Source organism: Panthera leo, chromosome A2 (genome assembly GCF_018350215.1).
Source record: "Panthera leo isolate Ple1 chromosome A2, P.leo_Ple1_pat1.1, whole genome shotgun sequence".
In the NCBI taxonomy this organism is placed as follows: Eukaryota; Metazoa; Chordata; class Mammalia; order Carnivora; family Felidae; genus Panthera; species Panthera leo.
In genome coordinates, this window is record NC_056680.1 from 98,623,808 (window position 1) to 98,650,240 (window position 26,433).

General features: G+C 35.3%; 1 protein-coding gene across 3 annotated transcripts; it reads right to left on the reverse strand.

Annotated features, from left to right (window-relative positions):
* On the reverse strand, positions 1-24,144 carry SEM1 (SEM1 26S proteasome subunit). 3 transcript variants are annotated; one of them, XM_042918287.1, is made up of 3 exons: positions 23,958-24,144; positions 6,223-6,316; positions 1-170 (listed from the first exon to the last, which is right to left on the reverse strand). In XM_042918287.1, the coding sequence occupies exons 1-3, from the start codon at positions 24,031-24,033 to the stop codon at positions 128-130; spliced, it is 213 nt and encodes a 70-aa protein (XP_042774221.1). In that variant the 5' UTR covers positions 24,034-24,144; the 3' UTR covers positions 1-127. The 3 variants fall into 3 exon arrangements, with proteins under 3 accessions (XP_042774221.1, XP_042774211.1, XP_042774203.1); XM_042918277.1 differs by lacking the exons at positions 1-170; positions 23,958-24,144 and adding exons at positions 6,742-6,854; positions 23,615-23,945 and having other exon boundaries at positions 6,234-6,316; XM_042918269.1 differs by lacking the exons at positions 1-170; positions 23,958-24,144 and adding exons at positions 6,742-6,857; positions 23,615-23,945 and having other exon boundaries at positions 6,234-6,316.
* Between the last annotated feature and the right edge of the window lie 2,289 nt (positions 24,145-26,433).

Below are 26,433 nucleotides of genomic sequence, written 5' to 3' on the forward strand. Positions count from 1 at the left end.
AAAACAAAAATAAATCCAAGCTGCTAATGAAATAAACATATTTCTTTTTTAAGTGTCCCATCCTGGGTTCTCCATCCTAGAATTTAATAAACAGTTCAAGTTTAGGTTGCTTCAATACTTCTGGATGCTATGAAGTCTCCATCTTATAACCATGTTTCTCTAGTTCAGCTCTATAAGAAAACACAAAACAACAAAATCACTAGACATTCTTTATGATAAAGAAACAAAGTTTTTACAAATAATACAATTAATAAAAACAATGAGCTAAGCCTAGGCACCAATTTAAAATACTACCAAATAGCTTTACTTTACTCCCTTAAAAGAAATCTGTATTAAGAAAATTGAATGTGAATCAACATAATGCTAATAAAATTCTGCTTTCCCATTAGTAAACTTATATTTTAAATTCCTTAGTTTTCTGATAGAAAAATATGAGAGATTTGCTACTATTTTCCAAATTGTCTTCAAAATACCATACAGATATCCTATCCATAATAAATCTTTAAACAAATTTTAAGAATAATCAGCCATATGGCTAACATAAGACATTTGGTACCAAACTTTTAGGAATTTTATAATCATAATAGGTATCACTGTTATTTACACCTAAAGAATAAACAGACTGCTTCCCATATTGACATGTATCCATTGTGCTAACCAAGACAAATATTATCAATCAAATTTAAAGGTACATGGGAATTTTATGCATTAACTATATGTAGGCAAAATATATATAACAAATAAGTTATAAAATATTAAGTAACACTTTACTTTTTAAATTTTAAATGTGGATAAAAACCTCAAAAATTTATATTACAAATATACATACTTCAAAAAGATACTTTTTATAATTTTAAGTAATTTATTCAATCACAAGTTTCAGTCATATTTCGAAAATATCAACTGCAAAAAAGTTTAGCCCTGTAATCAATTTCAGCTACTTAAACTACCACTCCAAATATCACCAATAATGTCTCTGCCACAATTCAATTTTATAGAAGTTCACAACAAAATTATTTCAGGGCCAAAATATGACCAAACATTGTATAAATGTACAGTTATTAACGATACAAATACTGATCTAAAGTCTATGAATAATATTAAAGCCAGAGATTACTAATATAAGACATTTTTGTCTTCTGCTCAGGTATAGAGGCTGGTGGTAAAATACCTGTTGAGGAGTCAAAAGATTAGCATAAAATGCTTCCCTTGCCCTCTGCCCCTTTTCAGGAAATTGAAGATTATATGTTTTCTACTGAAAATGGAAATAACTTTAAAAGTTTCTTAAACAATAGTTTTCTGCTGCCTTTAACAGAATCGATGTAGATTATTCACTTTCTCTTAAAAACAACAAAACATCCCTGAAATTCAGCTTACAATTTAGTTAACAAGTATACCAAGTCTGTCCAGGTTTGTACCTGCCTTCCTGTCAGGAGATAGTGACTAACTACACATTTATAAACTGTTTACAAACACAAAGGAGATTATGATACGTTTCTCTATTAGCTGAATTTTTAGAGAAGAAGAAAAGTTTTTGCGAGAACTTAGGACATAAAAAAATGAAATGAAAGTAAGTTGAGGCCACCAAGTACAAAACACAAAATAACACAAACACACTAGCAACATCAGCCTGTTGAGTAAAAAAATCCAACAAGGAGATGAAAGAGGAAAGAAGTCCAGCACAACTGGAACATCATCACAGAACCCACATAGCGAATGTACACTATTTTTTTTTTTTTTTTTGAGAGAGACAGAGAGTGAACACAGCTGAGGAGGGGCAGAGAAAGGGGGAGACACAGAATCTAAAGCAGGCTCCAGGTTCTGAGCTGTCAGCACAGAGCCTGATGCGGGGCTCGAAATCGTGAACCACAAGATCATGAGCTGAGTCGAAGTTGGACACTCAACCAACTGAGTCACCCAGGCACTCCTATGAATGTACACTATTTGAAACAAAAACGGCAGCATACCTTTTTCAACAAAACAAGAACAAGACAAGTAGCCACTGGTAGGTTTGAGAACTCCTCTTATTATCCCAGAAATGACTCTGCTATAGGAGGGTAGCTATATGTCACACAGCAAATCAAGAACGATACTGGCTTCTTGGATTTCTCATGCAACATGTGATGCAAGATTAGGAAAATCTCATAATCCTGCCTATTTCTACTAAATATGTCTCCAAGTAACTCCAAGAGGTAATTCTGTTTTGTGTTTCTGATACCTTTGTTTCTCTATAATGACTTTTGGTTACTTGGAGACACAGGTAACCTTTTTCTCTCTACTTCTACTTCTTAGTTGTAATTAGACTGAAGAGAAAAACATGGAAAGTGGAAAGCTAAATCCTTGCTAAAGCATGCAGCTAACAAAAGGCAGATCTGGAGTTGAAACCCAGGGAACCAGAAAGACTCTAGAAAATGTACTGCCTTTCCAAAGTTAAAGGGATTAAGACCTATATACAATATCAGAACACAGTAAAATATTTTCTTTGCCATCGTTTATAATATCACATTAAACATCTATATGTTTAACAAAGACTGAGAAGACCATCTCTGCAGGAAACTTGTTAACCATGACAATTCTTTTAAAGCAAAGATAAAAATATCTGAGGCTCCAATGTCCAATACAGTAGTCCCATGTGTATTAAACTAAAAACTCAGTTCACCAGCTGTGCTACATTTCATGTGCTCAATAGCCATATGTGGCTAGTGGCTTTTATATTGGATAGGGCAGCTTATAGAACATTTTTACCAGTACAGAAAGTTTTATTTTTTGGCACTGGTGATGTATCAATACCCATGCAGAAAAAACTCATGACTCAAACAGAAAAATAAAAAGAAAAATCTTATTTACTAATAAAAGTATCAGGATTTATACTCTTAAGGAAATCCACAAACCTAAAGGCAGAACACAAGAGAACATAAGAGCACTGTGAAGGTGTATTATACAAACAACAAGCCACAAATAATATAGGAATAAAGTTCTATTTCCAAACCAGTAAAAAGGCAAGAAGGAGTAATGACAAAAATTCCAATTACCAATATATTTACTGCTAAAAGTCTCCTGATGATTGTATTTAATAATATCTTGATTTAATTTTTAAGAGAAAAGTGCTATGGTCTGACTTTGAAAGACAAAAAAGAAAAAAAATTTGGAGAAATTTGACTTTTTTGTGAATAACAAAGGAATAAAACTCATTTAGCTTCAACTTGAAAAATTTCTAGGTAACAGAAAAGAAAAAAACTGATATATGACTAAGAACTCAGAACGGGGATCAACAGAGGTGGGAAGCCTGAAAATATTCTAACAGCATAATATGATTCTAATGAGGTAAGAAAGGAGGGAATGTGCTTTTTTTTTTTTTTAAAGGTAGCAGAGTGTTCTCTGATATTGCTTAGTTTTAAAACAATATAAACCAAGAATACATGCAAATAGAAAAGTGGCAAGAATTTGTACACACAGAATTTAATTGCAGAATGGATCAAGAGCTATACAAAGAACAAAAAGTGCCTTGAAATCCATACATGAATAAACAAGAATGAGGACAGATCCATCCAATGCTTGGAATAGAATGCAATATTAACAGATTTAGAGAAAAAGCAGAATTATTGTTCAACAGCTATTGTTCCTACCTTGCTCATAAAACTGCAACAGGAAAAACATCATTAACACAAAACTGAAAACTAAGACAGGTGAGATAACTCTAAACTGCATTAAAGTAGTTTAAAATTTCTAGGCTCTGCATAATTACATCTCAGGGTACTGAAAAAACAAAAAGTATAGTCAAAAAAACAGTCAGCCATTTTGAGAAATCATGGGGAACTGTAAAAGTATCAGAATAACAGTGAAAGGTAAATTGTGCTATTTCCAAAAAGAGGAGAAAGGTGATAGATACAATTGTTATTTAGTCTCCAGCAAAATACTAAAACATCTTCAGAATGTAGGGTTTTTGAGGCCATAAAAGGCAGTATAGAACACAAGGTACTGCATCATTACTAAAATTTTTAATTTATTATAAATCATCTTTCTTTTTGAACAAATATAGTAGACTAGAAAATTAGAAGACTGCAGAACTGCAAGACCTTGATTTGAGCAAAGTATGTGACAGTTCACTTAGATAACTTTGTGGCCAAGAGAGATACATATGGGTTGAATCAGAATAAAATTAGGGAGGAAAGAATGGTCTCTACAACAAATGGTACTGGTATTTATTACTGGATATTCACACGCAAAAGAATTAAGTTGGACCCTTATTTCAAGCCATCTACAAAAATTAATTCAAAATGGATCTTAAACCTAAATGTAAGATCTAAAATTCTAAAACTGTTAGAAGAAAACATAGGGATAAATTTTCCTTGAATTTGGCAATAAATTCATAAAAAGTAGATAAACTGGACTTCATTAGAATTAAAAACTTTTTGGGGCACCTGGATGGCTCAGTAGGTTAAGCACCCAACTTCAGCTCAGGTCATGATCTCATGGTTTGTGAGTTTGAGCCCTGGAGCCTGCTTCAGATTCTCTCTCTCTCTCTCTCTCTCTCTCTCTCTGCCCCTCCCCTGCTCATTTTTTGTCTCTGTCTCTCAATAATAAGTAAATGCTAAAAAAACAAACAAACAAAATAATTAAAAACTTTTGTGCAAAGAACATGATGAGGAAACTCAAAAGACAAATAGAATAGGAGAAAGTATCTGTAAATAATATGTCTGATAAGGGCTTAGTCCTCAGAATATATAAAGAACTCTGACAACTCAACAACAAAAAGACAACCCAATTTAAAAACGGGCAAAGGACTTAGATTATTTCTCCAAAGAAGATATACAAATCGTCAACAAATATATGGAAAAAGGCTCATCATTAGTCATTAGGGAAATGCAAATCAAAACTACAAGAAAAAGCCAGTCCACACCCACTAGGATAGCTATAATAAAAAAGATAAAAAAGTTTCAATGAGGACATGGACAATTTAGAACCTTTCTGCACTGCTGGTAATAATGTAAAATTGTGCAGCTGCAGTGGAAAACAGTTTGGCAGGTCCTCAAAAAGTTAAACAGAATTATATGACCCAGAGATTCCACTTCTAGGATTACATCCCAAAAACTGAAAATAGGTATTCAAACAAAAACCTGTACATGAATGCTCACAGTAGCGATTTACAGTAGTCAAAAGCTGGAAACCCAAATGTCCATCAACTGATGAATGGATAAACAAACTATGGCATATCCATACAATGGAACATTATTTAGCCATTAAAAGGAATGAAGTACTGATACATGCTACAGCATGGATGAAATGTGAGAATATTATGCTAACTCTAAGAAGTTAGACACACAAGATCACATATTATATGATTCCATTTTTATGACATATCTAAAATAGACACATCTATAGGCAGAAAACAAATCAGCAGTCACCAGGAGCTGGGGGAAGAGAGGAACACAAAGTGATTGTTTAATAAGTATGGTGTTTCAGGGCACCTGAGTGGCTTAGTCAGTTGAGCATGACTCTTGATTTCATCTCAGGTCATGATCTCACGGTTCACGGGACTGAGCCTCATGCTGAGCCTGCTTGGGATTCTCTCTCTCTCTCTGTCCCTCCCCTGTTCATGTGCATGCCTGCTCTCTCTCTCTCTCTGTCTCAAAATAAATCAACAAACTTAAAATAGGTATGATGTTTTCTTCTGGGGTGATGGAAATGCTTCAGAATTACACACAGATGATGGCTGTACAACACTGTGAATATACAAAATGCCACTGAAATGTACACTTTAAAATGATTAATGATATATGAATTTTACTTCAATCAATCATATTAGGTAAATTTGTACATGAATATGAAAAAGTACACTCACATCACCCCAATCTCCACTCCAGTTTGAGAATTACCAATCTATTAGGTCCTAACACTGTGATTCTAATTTCTGCTGAGTTATTCAATATTGGTGGAATATTAACGTTGACAGAATTAAACCTACAGAAATTAAAAATAGCAAATATGCTTCTATTTAACTACCTTTGTAAAGCAACTAGAAAGAATAAAAATTCTGCACAATTACACAAAGTATTCATGTTTAGAAACATAGAAGATGAAGGTAATAGGTTTTCCTTTTCATAATTCAAAAACATATTTCAAAGATTATCTTTTTTTAAAGAGGTCAGCTATCATATGTAAGCTACATATTCCGTCCTTATAATTAATACTAAGTTATGTAAAAACTGGCTTAAAACTTACCGTAACTGATTGGAGAAGTCATCCTCTACATTGTCATCATCCCAATTATCCTCCCAGACATGTGCATCTTCATCCTCATCCAAACCAGCCCAGTCTAAAAACAGAAACAGACACTGTCTAAATACTTCTCATATGTTATTTCCATATACAAAAACTTCAGCAAGTTGTCCACTGAAGATTCTCACAATCCAAAACATCTAATATTTATAAAAACATCTAAATATAAATATATATTCAGAAAGTTGTCCACTGAAGACTCTCACAATCCGAAACATCTAATATTTATAAAAACATCTAAATATAAAAATATAAAAAAATATATAAATATATAAATAATATAAATAGAAAATAAATATTTATATTTATAAAATAATGGTAATCTTCCTCTTTAAATCTCAATTTATACTTACTGTCTTGTTCTCAATTCTTATATTGGCTGATAATCTAAAACAGAAGTTAATATAATACATTCTATTTGCCATGACAATTTAATATAATTTCAGGAGGATGTTTACTTTCCTGATTTTTCCTTGGGCTGATTTTTATAAGGTCTATTTTACAATCTTTCAAAACAGCACCAACACTGCTAAAGCAAGTTGAGTAGCAGGAAGATACCAGCCTGGAATTCAAAACTGCTAAACATAAAAAAAAGGATAACTCATACATAAATGAAAAGTAAAAGAAATTGTTAAGTATCACTAACATGTAAGTATCACTAACATTTGCCTACTAATATAAAATCTTTATTTTTAAAGGAAGCACAAATATAAATATGCTCAAAGAGTAATGCTGTAGCTTTTAGTTTTTCTCAATTTCCTTTTTTCTTCCTTCCCTTCTGGTTACAGGGGGATGGATTAGATTTTAGCTTTTATTTAGTATACTCAGAAAACACAGAAAACATGTATGTAAACTAACATCTCCTTCCCTATTACTTCAGACCTTCCCATTATCATTTCTTACCTATACAATGGCAATATTCTTCTATCAGGTCTTCTTCCTTCTACTCTCTTGGTCCTGATAAAAATCTAGTCTCCAGGGTAATAATATCATTATATACTTTTTTTTTTTTTTAATACATCAAACCATCCCAGAAGCAAGAGAGTTTATGCATACTCTGCTTTCTTACTTAAGATAGACCACCTACTATAATCTTGACATAGCTTTCGGTTTTATCACAAAAAAATTATGATTTTATATAACATATTTGATTTAAAATATGTATTTTTAATTATCTAATTTTTTAAATTATCTAAATTTAAAACCACTGGACAATTCACTCGTGTTAGTACTCACTCACACACATTTCCTCAATGTGAAACTAACAGTGAAGAACAATCCACAAGCTCTTCATTTTTATTCAGGCCTAACTTTACTTCATGTTTTGAAATGGCTTAAAATTTCTATTCATCAAACATGCTGTTCCTCATCTCTTCGTCTTTTTGCCATCTTTCAAACCTACCACTCGCACTGACTTGTACTTAGTTAAAACACCTTAATTAGTTAAAATACCATTGCCCATTAAAAGGACTGATCTCAGATCTGGAATAAGGCAATTAATAGGTAAGTATGAGATTCCTTTTTATAATGCCTGAAAACATGTCAAAAGGTGCAAAAACTGGCTTAAAGGTGTTTCCACTGGCCAAATCTGGAATAACTTGATAATCACAAAGAATGACACACTGAATTAAATTTAAAAATACTTGCATTCATAGCAATATGTTGGGAGATGGACACTGGGGAGGAGATCCTCTTTACAATTCTCAGGTGTATAAATGCAGAAAGAATGACAGAATTAGAAAATCACCATTTTGCAACCCTCAGCACAATTTAGGCAAGGGTCAACAATGGATACTAAAACTGGTAAGTAAAAAATAGTTGGGACTACAGGATAGATTACATACTTCTTACGAGAGGAAAATGGAGAGATCTGGTAATCACAATGTTAACCAATGATGAAACTTAACATCACCAATAAATTGTGACAACTTGACATGTATCTCTTGATGTGATGCAGTGAGAAATAAACATCACCCATTCAGTACAGTACTCTCACTAAAAATGTTGACCCTTAATCTAATCATGAGGGATAATAAAAATAAACACAATAAAATGTTAGCAACTGACAAAACTCAGGTATTTGTTGTTGTTTTAATTTCTATGTTTATTTATTTTTGAAAGAGAGAGAGACAGAACACAAGTGGGGAAGGGGCAGAGAGACAGAGGGAGACACAGTATCTGAAGCAGGCTCCAGGTACCGAGCCGTCAGCACAGACCTGATGCGGGGCTCGAACTCACAAACCGTGAGATCATGACCTGAGCCAAAGTCAGACACTTAATCAACTGAGCCACCCAGGCACCCCATGTTGCTTTTTTTTTTTTTTAATTGAAGCACAACTGGCATATTATAGCAGTTTGAGGTATGCAATATAATAATTCAATTGTACATTTTGTTGCAAAAGGATAACCACGATAAGTTTAGTATACATGTATCACCATACATAGTTACAAAATCTTATCTTGTGATAAGAACTTTTAAGCTCTACTCTCTTAGCAACTTTTAAATATGCAATACAGTATTATTAACTGTAGGCACCATGCTAAACATTACATCCTATGACTTATTTATTTTATAACTGGAAGTCTACACCTTTGACCCCTCACCCACTTTGTTCATCCCCCACCTTGTCCTCTTTTTTTATACTTTTCTGTAGGTTGAAAGTTTCAAAATTAAAAGGTGTGAAAGATAGTTTTTTAAAAAAATCAGTTTGGAATCATCTCTGGAAGCTTTCCCTATTCCCATTTCTCCTCCTTACCTTCAGACATTAGGTTCCCTCTTCTGTGTCTATTTCTATTATAGCCCTTACATACTGTACAATCATAATGATCAATTTGTATGTCTTTGTCCATTACTAGTGTCTGAGCTCAAGACTAACAGCTATTTTATTTACCTTTGTATTCTTAAAAACAGTACCTAGCATTTGCACAACAAAAGGCTATGAAAGATGAAACAAAACTCTAAATCAGGCCTTGTGTATTTTTGTATGACCCCCCCCTTTCAAAAACAGTAATTATGAGTTACACTCTCTCTTAAGTATGTCCTAGCCATAAGCTTCACCATAGTAATTGCTTATTAGAAACATGGCTAAGAACATTTCAACTTGAAAAGAAAAGTAACTAAGTAACAAAAGGTATAATTTAGGCTTTCTTATATAATGTACATATAAATTTAAATCTATTCAACAATGGTTCATAATATGGGCATGGTATTATGTTGTGTCACTGACAAAAATTTTTAAATGCAGTATACGTCATCATCATGATTTAAGAATAGAAGTACATTTATTTACCTGGTCCCCCAAACCAGAAACTTAGGCGGCATCTTAGCTACTTTCTCCTCATTATGTCCCTTCCATTTCAACTCCCAATTATCTCCAGAGTTAAGTCTCCCCTTCCCTATTCTTACTGCCACTTGTTAGTTTAGAATTATTCTCCTTGTAAATATTACTGTAGTCTTCTTTCTGTCCCCTCCTCCCCAGTCTTACATAGTTTATACCCATCCTCCACTGATGTCTAAAATACCACCACCATTCTTGTCCATTACTATTCAAAACCTTCAGGTAGGAACCACATTTTTTTAAATCTGCAACTCTGATGCCCCGCACTGAGTTCTGAGGTCATAGTAGACACTCAACACCGGGTAAATGGAACTACATTTCTCAAGTGCCCTCCAAGTGGCCAATGTTGGCCAGTGTAGTTTCAGTGAAGCCGAAAGTATATATTTCAAGATAGAAGAGATAAACGATATCACGTATTGTGAATGGGTCATGTAGAATTCTCATTTATTATAAATTCTTTTGAGAATAGCGATCACCTCATTCAATGCTCCTCAAAAAGAGATCATGGGAAATTTAAGATCCCAGTACCTGAAAAGATGAAAAAGTTTCTCTTAGGCAATTTATTTCAGGTTGCTAGGAAGCTCAAATATATACCAAACTTTAGGGGCACCTGGCTGGCTCAGTTGGTAGAGCATGCGATTCTTGATCTTGGAGTCATGAGTTCAAGCTCCACGTTGCACAGAGCTTACTTAAAACACACACACACACACACACACACACACACACACACACACACACACACAATGTATACCCAACTTTAATCACTGGATATAAATCAGTGAATGTATATTCATTAATAAAAACTCTCAATAATCAGAAGTATTTTTACCCACGTAAATCTTCTTATATCCCTTAGCAATATTATTCTGAAACAGAGAATACTGTAATTACCTAAATTCAAATCCTACACTATTCTCTGAGGTCGTTAACAACAGTAATATTTAATAGTAGTATTAATTACATCTCAATTTTGACTGGGCTAGAGACAGCCTTACATTTTCTCCTTTCTTATGGTAACTTGAAGCTCATGCTGAAAATTTTTATTCTGTTTGTGAAACTAGCTATACTTTATAATGAGAGTAAAGATAGTTAAAAAAAAAATAAGGAATCACATTAAGGATTTCCCTTAGTCTATAGAAGTGTAATCAGAAAGCTACTGCAACCCATTTTTATATATCTATATACTCCCAAAGTTAAAAGAAACTGAAAGAATAACATTTTTGTACCTTCATAGACTAGACAAGTGACTTAGTTAAGTCAAGAGTTGATCATTAGCTATTTGGATAAAACAGTACTGTTAACTCTCATATTGCCATCTCAATCAATAATGAACTATTTACTATATACATTATAATAAGAGAAATTTCAGAAAGAATAAGCTATTCTAAGGAACAAATAAGGGGACAGAAATGGCAATGTTAAGTACATGAGAGAAACAGTAAGTAAAGGTGGTACTGGGTGCAGCTAAGATCAAACTGTAAATTAAGGAGCTTCATTTCAAACAGTAGATCTATTTCTCTCAGATACTGAATGGTTTTAATGTTTAAGATTAAAGCTGAATAAAGCACTTCAAATAATCTCAAATTTAACTTTCCCAAAATGTGTATTCTTGTATATTGAACTTGTATGGGGACAACTAAATCCACAATCCCTTTTATAGCAAGTAAACAATGACTATAATGCTATTTCCTCCACATTCCCTCCAGTCTTACTGTAACCTATAGCTCTGTAGCTATCTAATAGTATTAGCTATTAGAGCTGTGGACAGCTCAGGATTTTATGCTTCTTGTTTTGTGCTAATTACTAAGGCTTTCCAGTATAAAAAAAATCACATACAACTATATTATTAAACTGCAATGTAGCAAGGACAGGAAAAGGAAGGTAGAAATAAAGTCCCAAGAGAAAGAAAGGTGCTCATGAGGGTGCAGTGGGACAGTACTGTGAGCAAAATTTTACAGAGAACACACAAAAAGGTTCATAATGATAACTCTGTATTTCTTTAGTAGTATTATACAGCACTTTATAATTGACACTTTTGAGTATACAAGGATAGAAAAAGTGGGAAAGCTGTTTAAATTCTTCACTAATCATCATATGAATTTCAATGTATTACTCTTTAACCTTAATGCCTTATCCTGGGAGTGAAATGCCCTGAACATACTAGCCTTCTGACTATCACAGGTAAAGAATCTAAGACAATAAATAACCTCTTGAATTACAACTTATTACTAAGCATTTTAAATTATTAACAAGAGCACCATTAAGAAGTATGTGTTCATTCACATTGACAAACCAGAATCCATAATTTATTTGAGATTCTTTAAAATCTTTAAAATATTTTATTAACAAAGAATGTACTGAACATATTATATAAAAAGTTTAGGGGTGCCTTGAACTGTTCGTGAGTTCAAGTCCCACACTGGGCTTTGTGCTGATGGTGCAAAGCCTGCTTGGGATTCTCTCTCCCTCTCTCTTTCTGCCCCTCCCCTACTTGTGCATGCTCTGTAAGTGAATAAACTTAAAAAATATTATTTAAAAATTTTAAGTGATAAGGTGTAATGCGCCCAAATATTATTTCCAACACTTATAAATTCCCTATACTGTACATATGTTACAATATATGTAAATTACAATATATGCAAGCTCATACTAAATGAATGTGTAAATTAAAAAGCCATGATTGTTATAATCTATGGTATTTGACATTTCGTGTAATATATCCCTGATTTGTGTTTTAATTTTCAATTATAACTCTACATTGATAACTATGCAATTTTATTCAATCACTCCTTTTTAAAGACTTAACTCCAAAACACCATTTTTGAAAAGGGCAAAATAATAAAATCAAAGGATACCTGATTCATATCTAATGCTTTCCTTCAATATGTAGATGACTTTATAAAGTATACACACTTTATCTTCAACATGAAATGCATTTCCAGGATTGTGATTAATTGTTTAAATAACCACAGCTGTGTTTACTTCAGTGTGCAGGCCTCCAGATGTGTAATGGTAAAAAAAAAAATTACCATATTTTAAGAAGTCAGAATTGGAAATAACCAATAACAGATGCCTAATACATAAGTTTCTAGGAATTCTACATTATTTAAGACTTTGCCCCCAAATTTGGCTTTGTTCACATTTGCCAGTGAGAATTACATCTGTGACTAGCTTTAAATTTCACAAATCTGAACTATCAAAGATCCCACATACTTAGTCTAAGTATCACCTTGACATGGAAAAGGGTTTTCTCTCAATTATTTTTGAAATTACTCTCCCTACTCTTCAATAAACATTCTAAAATTTCTTAAAAGTATGAAATATACTTCCTTGAAGAAAAGTAAAGAAGAAATTACATTCACAGCAAATAGTGTCGCAAATGCCCTATTCTTCCTTTTTAAGTTTATTTATTTGTTTTGGGAGACAAAGAGAGGACAAGCAAGGGGGTGGGGGGAGAGAGAGAGAGAGAGAGAGAGAGAGAGAGAGAAAGAGAATCCCAAGCAGGCTCTATGCTTATAGCCCCACGTGGGCTCGATTTCATGAACTGTAAGATCACGACTTGAGCCAAAACCAAGAGTCAGGAGCTCAACCTGGCTGAGCCACCCAGGGTCCCTGCAAATGCCCTATTAACGATTTTCAGGAAGATCAAATTCTCATTCATTCCTTAATAGTAAAACTCCTCTGATTATAAACAAACTAATCTTCAATAAAGTTTCTTCAAATAAAAAATGTGCATCTATATACAGAACATTACATGAAGAAAAATATTTTAAAAAACAGATGAAAGTTTGAAAAATTCTTAATTGTATACTCACCATCATAGGTTAAGTGTAAATGACAACAGTAACATCATTAGGTTTATGAATATGAGAATGAAGCTACACTAAATCTAGTCATTTTGAAATACATGTGTTCCTGCTTAAACTGTATAAAATAGATTAAAACTTAAAAAAAGTTCTATAGGTTATCATGATACAAAAACAACTATACCCTACAGATCTAATGTCTATTCAGTGGCTAAAAATTCAGTGTCTATTCAGTTCTCTCTCTAGGAGAGAACCATAATACTACTGTATTTTCTCCAACAAGGACCAAAAATGTCAGTGAGGAACTTCAGACCAAACAGTGAAAAGCAAGTCATAAATGATGCTGCTACCAGATTACTCATGAGCTTTCAGTTATCTGTGGTCAGCAGTTATTTGAGCTCAAAGAGAGGCTCAAAATAACTTACATAACCATTTATAATTTTTCTTACATTTATTTATTTATTTATTTTTCTTAATTATTTTTGAGAGAGAGACAGTGAGACAAAGTGTGATCAGGAAAGGAACAGAGTGAGGGAGACAGAGAATCCAAAGCAGGCTCCAGGCTCTGAGCTGTCAGCACAGAGCCCGATGCGGGGCTGGAACTCACGAACCATGAGTTAATGACCTGAGCCAAAGTGGGACGCTCTACCAACTGAGCCACCCAGGCACCTCTATAATTTTTCTTACATTAAAAAAAAAAAAAAGGAAATTCAGACACAATTCTTTTCATCGGTTAATCTGAAAATACACACCTCTGGGAGAATGATTCCACTACAAAGTCATGCTGACTCTGTTTCTTTGTTAGTGCTTAGTGTTTGTCTCTTACGTTTACAGAATTCTCAAAAGCCATTATTCTCATTTTTTGCAAGCCCTCATGCCCACCACGTCTCAATTCCCTCATTCTAATCCTCCATATTATTAAGATGTGAACCCCACCACCTGTCTTCCACTAGACACACAAATGCAAAATCACAATCTCCGATTTCTTCCTATTCCCAACAGTCCTTGTCAAACCAGTTGCCAAAAAGCTCACTTGCTATTCTTGCATCACTCTCTTCACTTCTTTCCTAATAACAACCTATTTCAGGCCCTTAGTCCTCAGCTAAGCTATTTTAACAACTTGCTAATCAGCTTCCTTGACTCTTTTCTATCTTTTCAAATTAATTCTGCTGGGTTGATTTTTCCTAAACTGCCTACTGCGTAAAGGAAGTTCACATACATCAAACCAAAAAAAAAACCCCCAAAAAACAAAAAAACTGTCTTTTCATGTATCTAAGGATAAAGTCCAAACTGGCCATTTGGCTTAAAGCCTTCCAGTATTAGGCCCCAAACTACCTGCAATTGCAATCACTATTTCACAGACAAATTAAAAACACATACACATTATTTTTCTACCTCCAAGTATCTACTCTTTTCCCCTTCTTTTGGAAACCACTGTTCTACATTTCTATCTTTGGAAACCCTTTTTCTACATTTCTATTTTTTGAAAACTCTGTTCAAATGTCGCTATCTCACGTTGTACAGAACTGGAAATAATTTTCCCTTCTTTTTAGCTGCTATTACACTTTACTACCACATTGTCTAATTCCCTGCCCCACCACTGGAAGGAAACTCAATAAAATCTCACCCAGAAGAAGCCCAAAAGATAATGATAGGCAAAAGTAAAGTTGCTCTGGTTTAACTGGAGATGGAGAAGGAAAAGCTTGGAGCCCCACCTCCCAGGATAAGCACCTCTACAATACTAAAAAGCTCAAGCTGACTATGAAAATCACTGTGCCCTATCTCCCTGGGCATTGATATTTCTAAGTTCAAAGACATGTATCTAACTAAGGAGTCAAATTTGCCTCAGTGCAGCCTCTAGTTAACTGTGACCTGGTAAGCTACTGAATTTTGCTGAGCCCCAAGCATAAAACCTTCAAAAGGCTTCTATGAGGATTAAATAAAACTATGTATATACAGCACTTACCACTGATAAATGGCAGCTAACATCATTCTTTCTGCACCATTCAGTGCCAGATTTATAGGAAGCACTCAACAAGCATATATTGAATGAATAAATCATTTATTGGGTGCTAATCACTTCACATCAACTTGAGGGGTAAAGAAAGTAAGAAAAATATGTTCCATAATAAAGACAATACCATTTCTACCAAATAGTTACATATACAACACAACACAAAACAGGAAAAAAAAATATTTGGTGAATTTTTAATACTTCAGAAAAAGAGTGTAAATATAGCTTTCAAAACTTTTATTTTCCCCTCAGTGTTTTCAACAATTCATCACATCTTTCAATGAGAAATATTTAACAACAAACCAGTAATAAGGTTAAATACCGAAGTCGCAATTGCTTATTGCTTGTTCATTCTATAAAATCAGTGAAACAGCTAATCAGATAGCTTTCAAAGTAAGTTTTACTGTTTAATATCCCTGAGGCACACCTCTCACTATCCCGTGCGAAACACTAGTATTTTGATTTGGGGGTTTTTCACTCCCCTGTGTTTCTTTATACCTCTTATACATCTGTATGCATCCTTAAACAATATATGCTATTGTTTTATAAATATTTTTATATTCTATATGAATAATAAAACTATTTTTAACATACTTTTGGAAAGAAAATTAGCAATATTATAAGTTTTTAATACTGAACAATAAATCAATTTTTAAATAATAAACAAGCTTAATTTTGGATATACCTAAAATTACAAATAAAATGTCAAAAACAATTCAAATTCTAAGTAAATACCAAATATTCAATCCAATTCCCCAAGAAGATCTGAGGGAAGAAAAGAAAGAGGACTAATGTTTATTGAATAAGTACCACTTTGTGCCAAACTCTGTCCTATGCATTCTACATTTATCACTGGTATGAACTGAATGTTTGTGTCTCCTTTCCCCATCTTCAGAATACTTATGTTGAAGCCCTAACCTCCAATGTAATGGTATTTGGAGATGGGATCTTTGGAAGGTAATTAGGGTTGTATGAGGTCACGAAGGTGTAGTCCTCATAATGTGATTAGTGCCATTACAGGGAGAGACACTACAGAGCTTCCTTTCTCTCTCTCCACCTTGTGAAGACACAATGAGAAGCCAGCAGTCTGCAAGCCAAAATGAAAGTCCTCACCAGTAACTGAATCAGCCATCACCTTGACCTTGGACTTCCCAGAATCCAGAACTGTGAGAAAATAGATTTCCATTGTTTAAGCCACCTAGTCTACAATATTTTGCTATGGTAGTTTGAATAGATTAACATATTCATGCAGTACTTATATGACTCTATTATCCACAAATTACATATAAAGAAATTTAGGATTAAGATGGTAACAGTTTAAGGAAAAACATAATGGTCAATCTCACTCAAATGAATACAAATCAAAATGATGAGATTTCATTTTTCATCCATTTTCATTTCATGTTCACAATGACTAAAACGCTTAATGTGGAGTGTAGGCAACCTTACAAGGGAAAAGGGAAACTGTAGATAGAAATATTAATTGGTATATCCATTCTAAAAGGCAATGTGAAGATGTATGTCAAAATTTGAAATGCACCTCATCTCAGGTAAGGTGTCAGTGCCCAAAGGAGAGCCAAGAGGGCATTCCTATAGAGAGGCAGCACAACGTGACTGGTGTGTCAGACCTGAACAGGGTGAAGAAGTCATACAGTGCTGAAGTTAGGAGGGAAGTGGGTGGCCTGGCAAAAAATGCTGAAGCCCAAGTGACAAAAGGAAGGTATCTGTGGGCAGAGAAGGCAACAAAAATTGGCTAGGGAAGAGGATAACAAATACAAGATATATTTAAGATAAGAAAGCCAGGTTTCTCACTGTTTGGGAAGGGAGTTACAAATATGGAAATCAATGAGAATGAACTCCGTAGTGTTGAAATGTAAATGGAGATACCGTGTGAACTCATGATTTTATATACACACATACACAAATGTAAAAGTGTATATATGTATACACACATTTGTGTATTTCCTAGTTCCTTCCATTCCCCAAAGCAATGACCACAACTGGAGTTAAGATCTTGCCTTCTGAATATCATTCTCCACTAAAAGAAATGAGCCTTGGAGAAATGGCTAATTCCAGGATTAGAGGAGGGGAACCTTTTTGTGTCAGAATGCTTGAAAACACACAAAGAATGATGGTGATATGTCAAAAGGTCACAGAAGACAGTATGAAGGGGTTTTCCATGTTCAAAGATAGGACAATTTGAGGATTGAAATAGACAATAGCAAAAAATCATAACCCATTAAATGAGAATCCATGAGTTTGTACGGATATACATAACCAAGTGAATAAATTGAAAGTTTGCTAATGAATACTGTATTTCTGTAGTTTCACAAAATGTCTATTAATTACAAAGGGAAAATGAGCCATGTTGGAAAAGTCTCACAGACACTACCTTAGAAAAGTGATCAAAGTGAACATCATTAGTAATGGAACAAATGTGAATCATGTTCCACCTGATAGGATGCAATGAGAACACAGAATCACAACTATGATATCCCTGCCAAGGTGTAGAACCTGAATCTAATCAAGTGGAAACATGAGACAAACCCAAGTTGAGGAACATCCTACAAAATAACTGGCCTGTAAACTTCAAAAGTGTCAAAATCATGAAAGTCAAAGACCAACTGAGAATGAGAACTGCTCTAGAATGAAAAATAGTATATATAATATAGTCCTCTGTATTTTTAAAATATATAAAAACACACAATATATACATAATTTCTGGAAGGATACTAAAAAAAAAAAAACATTTAACAGTGGCTACCCTGGAGCATAACAAATGTTTTGGGGGAAAGGCAGGGAGAAACAGTGCTTTTATTTTTTAATTTATGCCCTTTTATGCTATATATTATACTATAAAAGTATTTTAAAGAAGTTAAGTAACCAGCATGAGTTGACAAGCTAAAAAAAGTTGATGAAAGACGGATTCTGAACCTAGGTCTGATCTTAGATTCATTGTGCTTTTTCCATCTCAGGATTCAAAAACTTTCTTCTTGCATATGATTACCATGAATGGACACTCAACAGGCTCTCCGCCATTCATTGTATTTATCTTTTTTCTTAATTTTTAATAAAAATTATATCTCTATTTTAATTTTTTTTACTATGTTTAATTTTGAGAGAGAGACACACACACAGAGTGAGAGTGGGGGAGGGGCAGAGAGAGAGGGAGACCCAGAATCTGAAGGAAGGCTCCAGGCTCTGAGCTGTCAGCACAGAGCCCAACGCGGCGCTTGAACCCATGAGTGTGAGATCGGGACCTGAGTCGAAGTTGGACGCTTAACCGACTGAGCCACCCAGGCGCCCCTTTTTAAAAATTTTTTTTATTATTATGTTTATTTATTTTTGAGAGAGAGAGAGAGAGAGAGACAGAGACAGAGACAGAGACAGAGTGCGAGTCGGGGGAAGGGCACAGAGAGAGGGAGTGATTTCTCTATTTCTTGCTACCACCATGTAAATAATTTAAATGTGTGATGGTATTATTTACAGGTCCATTATATTACATTTAATAACTGAAAATAGCAGAGCCCCTTTGGCACTAGTTAACTGACTAGTGTATTATCTGACATAGTATCAGTTCTATCTACCTTTACATTTAAGATTCTAAGGGGGCACCTGGGTGGCTCAGTCAGTTGAGCATCCAACTTCAGCTCAGGTCATGATCCAATGGCTCGTGAGGCAGCACATAGCCTGGAGCCTGCTTCGGATTCTGTGTCTCCATCTCTCTCTGCCCTTCTGGGTTCTCTCTCTCTCTCTCTCTCTCTCTCTTTCAAAAATAAATGAACATTAAAAAATTTTTTTAAAGATTCTAAGGAATCCTATCGCTGGTTTAGTCCAGTTGGTATCCAATGTTCATGTAAATATTTTTCAGTGGCATTATTAACATTTATTTATTTTTGACAGACAGAGCATGAGCAGGGGAGTGGTAGAGAGAGAGGGAGACAGAATCCAAAGCAGGCTCCAGGCTCTGAGCTGTCAGTGCAGAGCCTGATGCCGGGCTCAAACTCGCAAACTGTAAGATCATGACCCAGGCAGAAGTTGGACACTTAACCGACTGAGCCACCCAGGTGCCCCTCACTGGCATTATTCATAGGACAATTCTTCTTGTGCAGGACTGGTCTATGCACAACAAGCATTTTAAAATCCTTCATCTCTACCCCTAAATTCTGGTCATGATCATGATTTCACATTTGCATCTGTCAAGTGAATGTGACATCCAAAAATATTTCCCTGGATAAGAACCACTATAAGATGTTCTACTTTGTTAGGTGAAGTACCTCAGTTATTCCAGAGGGGACCATCATCAATAACAGTCTCTTCGTCAGCAATTTCTCAAGGAGGGTAGGAAGTTAGGTAGTATACTGCTCTTGATTTTTTCAAATAATAGAGCAGTTTCACTGATTGTAGAAAAATTACAGAATACTTAGTATTTAACAGAATTTTCTTGTAAATATCATTGCTTCTGGAGGAAACTCAGTTTCCTTTTAAATATTCTAAAAAGTTATTTCCTCAAAAAAAGAAAAAAAAAACCCTCTCAATTCTGGCACAGAAAGAAGAGAATAAAAGAGCCTAAAGGCCCACTTGTTCTTCCCACTTTTACTCTCACCCACTTCAAATTGTCAGAGGAAGGAGATTAATGAAAATATTTTTAATACCCTTTCAATATCTGGTATGAAAAATTGTTTGAAGTTTCAAATAAATTATAAAGTATTTCAGTTTTAGATCCTGCTCTACTACCACCAACCTAGCTGTATAAGGTTGACAAGTTTTATCTTCTCTAGACTTTAAGTTGTTTTCCAGTTCTAAAATTCTAACCATGCCAAAGCCTTCAAAATTAATTATAATCAATCACACCCAGTATGTTGAAATTCTTAATATATGCCTATTCTCGGTTTAAACAGTCCAAAAGTTGCAGAATGCATTTCACAAAGATCCTAAACAAGATTAAAAAAAATTTTTTTTAACATTTATTTTTTGAGAAAGAGAGAGAGTGAGAGAGGGAGAGGGAGGGAGAGAGGGGCAGACAGAGAGGGAGTGACAGATTCCAAAGCAGGCTCCAGGCTCTGAGCTGTCAGCACAGAGCCGGATATGGGGCTCAAACTCACAAACCTTGAGATTTTGACCTGAGCAGAAGTCAGAGGCTTAACAGACCCAGCTACCAGGGGCCCCCTAAACAGGATTTTTAAACGGTTTTTGCTTAAGGACCAGATTACACACCCATCAATTAGAATAACTGTGAACTGCCAATGTAACACAGATCTACAGACTAAAAAGTAAAAAGTTTAAAAAAAAAAAAAAAAAAAGCAATTGTTCCTTTGTACCTTCAGAGAACCACCCCTACCCTCCTCCTCCCACAGCTATACCTCACACTGAAAAACTGTTCAGAAGAAACAAAGAGCCCTCCATGAAAACATATTATCTTAGTTTCCTTTTTAAAATAGAAATTCCCCTTTCTTAAAATGACTGAATGGCACTCTACCAAACAAGTTCTTATCCAGGATGAGATGTAGCCAACAACACTCCCCAAAAAGATGGACAATCCATTAGTCAAACCAGTCAAATATCAGTAATGGCTTTCATGTAACAGTCTCTGCCCTAGACAATGGTTATCATCCACTTTCTGGATCAGACAGGAAACGAGGCCCCTGAAAATCAGACCTCCTATACATAGAAAAGATGATTACAGGCCATTTTAAGTTGTATCTGTTAGTGAGTTTGTCAATGGTACATTTACTGTAAGGACAATCACAAGAAAGACAATTTCCAAAAAAAGGCAGAGAACTTGAGAAGTGGACTATTATAATAGTTGAACTGAAAACTTAAATACTAAAATATTCAAAATAGGCCATTTGGGTGTTTCTCCAACTTTAAATGCATACACAAATCTTTTAGGAAGATTTAGACTGTAAAAGTCTAAACCAATTCAGTAGTTCTAGACTGAGATGCTGCACTTCTTTTTTTTCTTTTTTTAACATTTATTTATTTTTGAGAGACAGAGAGTGAGTGGGGGAGGGGCAGAAAGAGAGGGAGACACAGAATCTGAAACAGGCTCCAGGCTCTGAGCTGTCAGCACAGAGCCAGATGCAGGGCTCCAACCCACAAGCAGTGAGATCATGACCAGAGCTGAAGTTGGACACTTAACTGACTGAGCCACCCAGGTGCCCGGAGATGCTGCATTTCTAATAAGCTGCCAGGTAATGCCAAAACTGCATGGATCACACTAAGCAGCAATGGAGATTAAACCATGGCTAAGTGCCCCCTTCCCCCCCGCCACACACACACATAGTTTCAAAAGAGAAATAATTCTTTGATGATATTTCTCCAAGTTTTTCTTTCTTTTAGTTTTGTTTTTTAAAGGGCAGTTTTTATTAGTAAATATTGATTGATTTCACCTAGTGGGGTAATTTTGTATCCAGCAAAATCTCAACTCAAATTAACATGAAAAGAAAACCTGTCTAAATTATAAACAAGAGAAACATAGAAAACTGAACAGAACAATGGCATTGCAATGTTATTTCTCATTCTAAATGGAAAAATTCCTAAATGAATTAGGTTCTACACATTCAAACCTGAAGACAGCAAATATTCTATAAGGTGACCAATAAATGGTGAGTTACTTAATGCTAATAAATTAGTCTGTTGTGAGAGGCCTTCCTCTTCAAAAACAAAAACATTTTCTGCTTTTCCTCTCAATGAGACTTTTTACTATGTAACTACCAAACTGAACAAATTGCTGCTCACACAACATAAACTTAGAATAAGAAAAAACTACATATTCTGCAAAATTGATGAAAGTTGCTGAGAAAAATCATGTGTATCATTAGGTACACAGTTATCTCTAGAGCTTGCGATGTAGTAAATTCTCAACTTCATTCATTCAAGAAATATTTATTAACCACCTACTATGTGACACGTACTTTGCTAAAGGTAAAAATAAAAGCTTGTGTTAGGGAGTCACTTAGACCTTTCAGATTCTGGCTTGGCTACTTAATGGAAACTTTTTAAATCTAAGCCACAGTTTCCTCCCAGATATGGTGATAATTAGACTATAAAATGTAAATAAAATGCCTAACATTCTACCTTGTATGTGATAAACAATGGATAAATACTATTTGAAATATGAAGTTTGAGTAAAAAGTGGATCCTGTCCTCAATAAGTGAGTTTTTTGTTACTGTATGGCTCTATGTTAGATTATGAACCAACATTAAAGTGAGGTACAGAAAACATGTCTGGACAGATAAATCCACTATCAAAACAAAAACAAAACAATCCCCTCAATATATAATGAATCCCATAATTGAAATGTGACTTGGGTTAGTTTATGTCCTATGCACACTAATGTCTTCTTCTGTAAGGAAAATAATAGAGTACATCATAAATAAAAAGAACAAATGTTCGAGCTATGCGGTTTTATGCACAATAGAATCACGATGGGGTACAATTAAACACAACTTTAGTGAAGCAGTAACTGCTTAACAGATTTGTACACCATTAACCAATTCTCTTCCCATCACCTTCAGAAAGGCTACCCAACAGTAGTCTTTTCTTACAAGCATTTATCCTATACATAACCAGCCGATTAAGCAAATAATTCTGAAAACCCACCTGGTAACAACGATCTACTAAATAAACAGAAGCAGTACATCAAAAGATTTAAGAGCGCTGGAGTCAACTGGGCCAGGTGTCCATCATTTCTAGCCAGCTACGGCATTGGACAAGTTTCTTTAAATAGTTCCAAACTTCAATTTCTTTATCTGAAAAATGGTAGCACCAGTACCTAATAATTGCCAGAACTATGAAAATGAACTAATACAAGCAAAGCACTTAGACAAGTAACCACCCAATAAATGTTAGCTATTTGCTATTATTTACAATGAAAAACCTACAGTTTGTCTTAGTAACCATTAAACTAATAAAAACGTACACGTTTTAGGGTCTTACAGACCCTTCAACTTGTTAGCTTGAAGTGATCCAAAATCAGGAACAAGGATAAGGCAATAACGTGTATTACCCAACACGTGATCCTCCCATCCTTCTTCGCAGCCTTCATTTCTAAAGTCCTAAAAGTAAGCAAAATTGGCCTAACCGGGAACAACAATTTAATTCTGGCTTGTCTAAGGACAAAGGCAGGCTGCTACACTGCGAGAAAATAAAGAACAAAGAGGTTTATACAGACAGGAACGAGGTGGCGGGTCACCCGACTGAAGAGCAGAAGGACCAACCATCCCAGACACGGCGCTAACCCAGGTCACCGTGGCTCCTCCCAAAGAGGAAGCAGAAGGCATTCAGCCTCACCGGTGACGCTCACCGGTGAGGCCCACCGTGACACTCCGAACCCGAAGCAGCTCTCACGGAGCGTAGCGCGTGCACAGCTTCTACAGAGCCGGCCGCAGGGGTCCAGACTTCCCGTGGGCGCCTCGAGGCCGAGCCCAAGCGCCCGGCGCGCCCAGCGCGCCGACTCTACCCGGAGGCCTGAGTCACCGTCCGCGCGGCCCAGAGGCCCGGGCCCAGCCAGTTACCTTCCGCAGGGAACTCCTCGAACTCGTCGTCCTCCTCCAAGAGACCCAAATCTACTGGCTGCTTTTTCTCTGACATGACAACGCTCCGCGCCAAAACCCTCCCGGGCCAAGAGCAAAGTTGGAACTCTCACTTTTCCTCACCGAAGTCGCCAACACCACTGCCGCCTCTGAGACCGGCTCTACCATAGAGACGGGATAGAAGAGTAACGGGAGCGGCGCGCGGAATGCTGGGATAGTGGAAGTCCGCCCAGCGCTACCTGCGGGTTTAGCAGTCCGTCAGAGTTAGAGGCGGATTATTTTGAGCATTTACCGTTTTATCTGGACTCTCTGAATTGACAAATTTGGCGTCCGGGTAGGTTTTCCTCACTGGAAGAGAGACTCGTGTTAAAAAATTAAACACCTTTACTTAGTTCACGTCTGAGGGATAAAGTGGCCGCTAAAATTCCTGAAGGGCTAAAGGTCAGGCCCTTAATATGGATTAGCTCCATCCTTAAACCAATTCCCTAAGAGGTTTGATATTAGATATTTCCAGTCACAGAAAATTCAGGTTCAGAAAGAAATAGGCAAAATCAGTAAGGCAGTGCTAGACAATCCAAATACAGGTTTGTTTACCTGACTTTAATCTCCACAAACTTTTACATTATTCAGTGCCTCCATCTTAAAATTACGCAGTGAATACTGTGTTAAACAGTGTGTTCCTGTGTGTGTAATAACTAGTTTACAGGTTATTATAACATAATACTATGTAAAATTCGATACATGTAACATTTTATGGTGTTCAAAATGTATCATTTTGAATTTTTCAAATATTAAAAACTTTTTAATGTAGCTGTGAACTATATAGATCTGTTACATGGGTATGTAATATTCTAGATGGACATTATGTAATATAACATGTAATTGAGTGTTATAAATTTTGATACAATGTTTGTATATTTAAATCCTATTCCTTCATTCAACAACAATAGTTTATGTCATGCACCAGGCATTATACTGGAAATCAAAGGTGTATAGACAAAGTCCTTACCCTCCAGGAGTTCAGAGACATGTAAACAGATAAATCACAGTGGAACATAGCAATACGTTTGAATGTCTACCTTAAAAGGAAATTATCTGAGAAATGAACAGAGTGTATGGGTGTACAGATCAACTAAATATAGCACAAATTTGGACTAGAATTTGGGATCCTACAATTAGATATAAATTAAAGGAAAAATAAGATGAGTATTATAATACTATTTTGATTTCTATTCATTACTAAAAACATTAGCAGTCCTCAAGTTCAAAGTGTATGTAATTTGACATATTATATAAATAGATGCCATAAGAAGAGAAAGAAGAGAAAAGATGAGGAAAATCTAAAATTGGAAGTAAATTGGAAGTAAACTAAAACTGTAAGTAAATGTAGACAGTGGAAATGTAGAAAGAATGTAGTATATTTCTTCATACTAAAATCCATACTGGGACGCCTGGGTGGCTCAGCCGGTTAAGCATTCAATTCTTGATACTGGCTCAGGTCATGATCTCACAGTTCATGGGTTTGAGCCCTGGGTCAGGCTCTGCTGACAGCATGCAGCCTGCTTGGGATTCTCTCTCTCTCTCTCTCTCTCTCTCTCTCACTGCCCCCCCCCTGCTCGCTCGCTCTCTCTCTCTCTCTCTCTCTCTCTGCCTCCATCTCTCTCTCTCTCTCAAAAATAAATAAATGAAATAAAATAAAATCCATGCATATGGCAGCATTTGCTAACCTTGATGAGCTATCTTAGAATTTCACACTCTCATGCCTTCTATCATATATATTACATATGCCACTGGGAACAACATACCAAGGTAAAGCTTTGGGCAGGCAGTTTGATTTAGGCAGCAAGGAATAAAAAATCACAGGTCTGAGATTGCCATTTTTGTGCAGAGATAAAAGATTTGCCTTAGGACATATTCATAGAGACAGAAAGATTAACAGCTACCTGGAGATGGGGAAGGGCGGAATTTGGGACAAACTGCTAATAGATATAGGGTTTGTGGGGTAATAAAATATTCTGAAACTAGATAGTGATGATGGTTGCAAAACATAGTGAATGTACTAAAAACTACTGAGTGTACACTTCAAAATGATAAAGTTTATGGTATGTGAAGTATATCTGAATTTTTGTAAATGTTATTAAAAATTTGGCCAAGAAGTCAGGGGTCCCAAATTCTAACTCCTATGTGTATTATTTAATTTATTTGATATATAATTGATGTTTGTATGAATTCTTAGAAAAAGAAAAAATCAATAGCAATATAGTGATTTCCCCCCTAAAGCTGAATATATTTAATGTAAAGGAATAATTTACAAATAACAATTTTATGTTAAATTTTCAATTTTTGAGGGGCGCCTGGGTGGCTCAGTCGGTTAGGCGTCCGACTTCGGCTCAGGTCATGATCTCGCGGTCCGTGAGTTCGAGCCCCGCGTCATGCTCTGTGCTGACAGCTCAGAGCC

Bases quoted from the DNA above. Each gene is read 5' to 3' on its own strand.
- SEM1 (XM_042918269.1), bottom strand. From the start codon at position 23,723: ATGCCTTCTGCTTCCTCTTTGGGAGGAGCCACGGTGACCTGGGTTAGC. The intron at 6,858-23,614 runs GTCTGTATAAAC...TTTTATGTTTAG, and splicing joins TGACCCGCCACCTCGTTCCT to CAGTTTTGAATTCCAGGCTG. The intron at 6,317-6,741 runs GAAAGTAAACAT...TTCTGTTTTTAG, and splicing joins TCAGCCCAAGGAAAAATCAG to ACTGGGCTGGTTTGGATGAG.